Here is a 1641-nt window from a genome sequence, read left to right on the forward strand (position 1 = left end):
TATATATATATATATATATGTATATATATATATGTTTCTAAATATGTGTGTGTATGTATTAACATCATCATGTGAGTGGATTTGGGAGACAAAATCTAAAAGAAGACTGTGTGTGTACCCTGTCTTGATATTATGTGATGGTTGCTCATTTCTAGCCTTCCATGAAAAATATGTCCAGCCATGGGAAATATTAAACTATGATGATGGTGATGGGGAGGTCTCCTTGCCTTGATATTGCATAACAGTTGTAGATAAGAATCATTACCATGATTCAGAAGTAGGTGAGAATTGGTGATAGGAAGGGCATTCAGCTTTAGATCTGCCTCCATGAATTTTGTCCAATTCATGCAAGTTTGGAAAAATGGGCACAAAAAGGATGATGACAACAGACACAGAAAAACATTCACACCCTCACATACACTATATTAATTACAGTTAATTTCTAACCACTGCTTCAGGATTGCCCATTAAACATTTTAAATCAGAAAAGCTATAGACATGTATGAGAGGAAGTGCTATTAACCATGGATCTTTACAATATCACAGACATCCAACCATACATGTCTATAGCTGTTCAGATTCCAAACTTTTAATAGGCAATCTTTAAGACAACTTCACCAGTGGTTGGAAACTGACCAAAGAGTTATTAATATATTGATTTTATAGATATTTTAGCTATATACCTTGTTAATTGATCACCTGATGTCAAAACAACATATGGCTCCTTTCAATTTCCATCTGCCAAATTCATCCACAAAGTTTTAGTCAGCCCAGGACACCTTGCCTAAGGTGCTATGCAGTGGGACTGAACCTAAGACAATATGGTTGGGAAGCAAGCTTCTCAACCACACAGCCACCTGTGTAAACATGTGTGTGTGCATATGTATGCATGTATTCATAGCAACTACAATGAATCTTCCACAAAACAATTAATTTTTAACACATGATCAGAGTCAAGCACAACTGAAAAGTATAAAACAAGAACTGAAAAATTAAATTTGAGGCAGTCTTTTGTCAAAAAGTATTTTTTTCTTTCTATGAAAAATATTTGAGGGTGGGGAGAGGAAAGATACCTGCAAAATTTATAAACAAAAATTTCAAGGCTTCAAATACATTGGAGAAAAAAAATTTTTTTTAATTACCTGCAGGAATTCTCCCATGTCAACTTGTGCATTTTTATTCAGATCAACTTCTTGCAAAATTTGATGGAGATGGTCCTCGCTGACAGTTTGGTTACTTTTCTGTGAGAAACAAGAAATGTTTATCCATAAGGTAGAAATATTGTCATTGTTTGTCTTTTATTGAAATAAATGATAATTATATATATCATCATCATTTAACGTCCACTTTCCATGCTAGCATGGGTTGGGCGATTTGACTGAGGATTGGTGAAACCAGATGGCTACACCAGGCTCCAATCTGATTTGGCAGTTTCTACAGCTGGATGCCCTTCCTAACGCCAACCACTCAGAGAGTGTAGTGGGTGCTTTTACGTGTCACCCGCACGAAGGCCAGTCAGGTGGTACTGGCAATGGTCACGCTCAAAATGGTGTATTTTATGTGCCACCCGCACAAGAGCCAGTCCAGGGGCACTGGCAATGATCTTGCTCGAAAATCCTTTATATATATATATATATATAT

At 36.3% G+C, this 1641-nt stretch overlaps 1 protein-coding gene across 1 annotated transcript in view; it reads right to left on the reverse strand.

The window, feature by feature from the left end:
- The window catches only part of LOC106870772 (glycerol-3-phosphate dehydrogenase, mitochondrial), a 48939-nt gene that overhangs the window by 1430 nt on the left and 45868 nt on the right, over positions 1 to 1641 (reverse strand). The window contains exon 13 of the mRNA XM_014916969.2: positions 1143 to 1241. Coding sequence (XP_014772455.1) covers positions 1143 to 1241 — 99 coding nt within the window. The remainder of the gene's footprint in view (positions 1 to 1142; positions 1242 to 1641) is intronic.

The sequence above is a fragment of the Octopus bimaculoides genome, chromosome 23, assembly GCF_001194135.2.
Source record: "Octopus bimaculoides isolate UCB-OBI-ISO-001 chromosome 23, ASM119413v2, whole genome shotgun sequence".
NCBI classification, from domain to species: domain Eukaryota; kingdom Metazoa; phylum Mollusca; class Cephalopoda; order Octopoda; family Octopodidae; genus Octopus; species Octopus bimaculoides.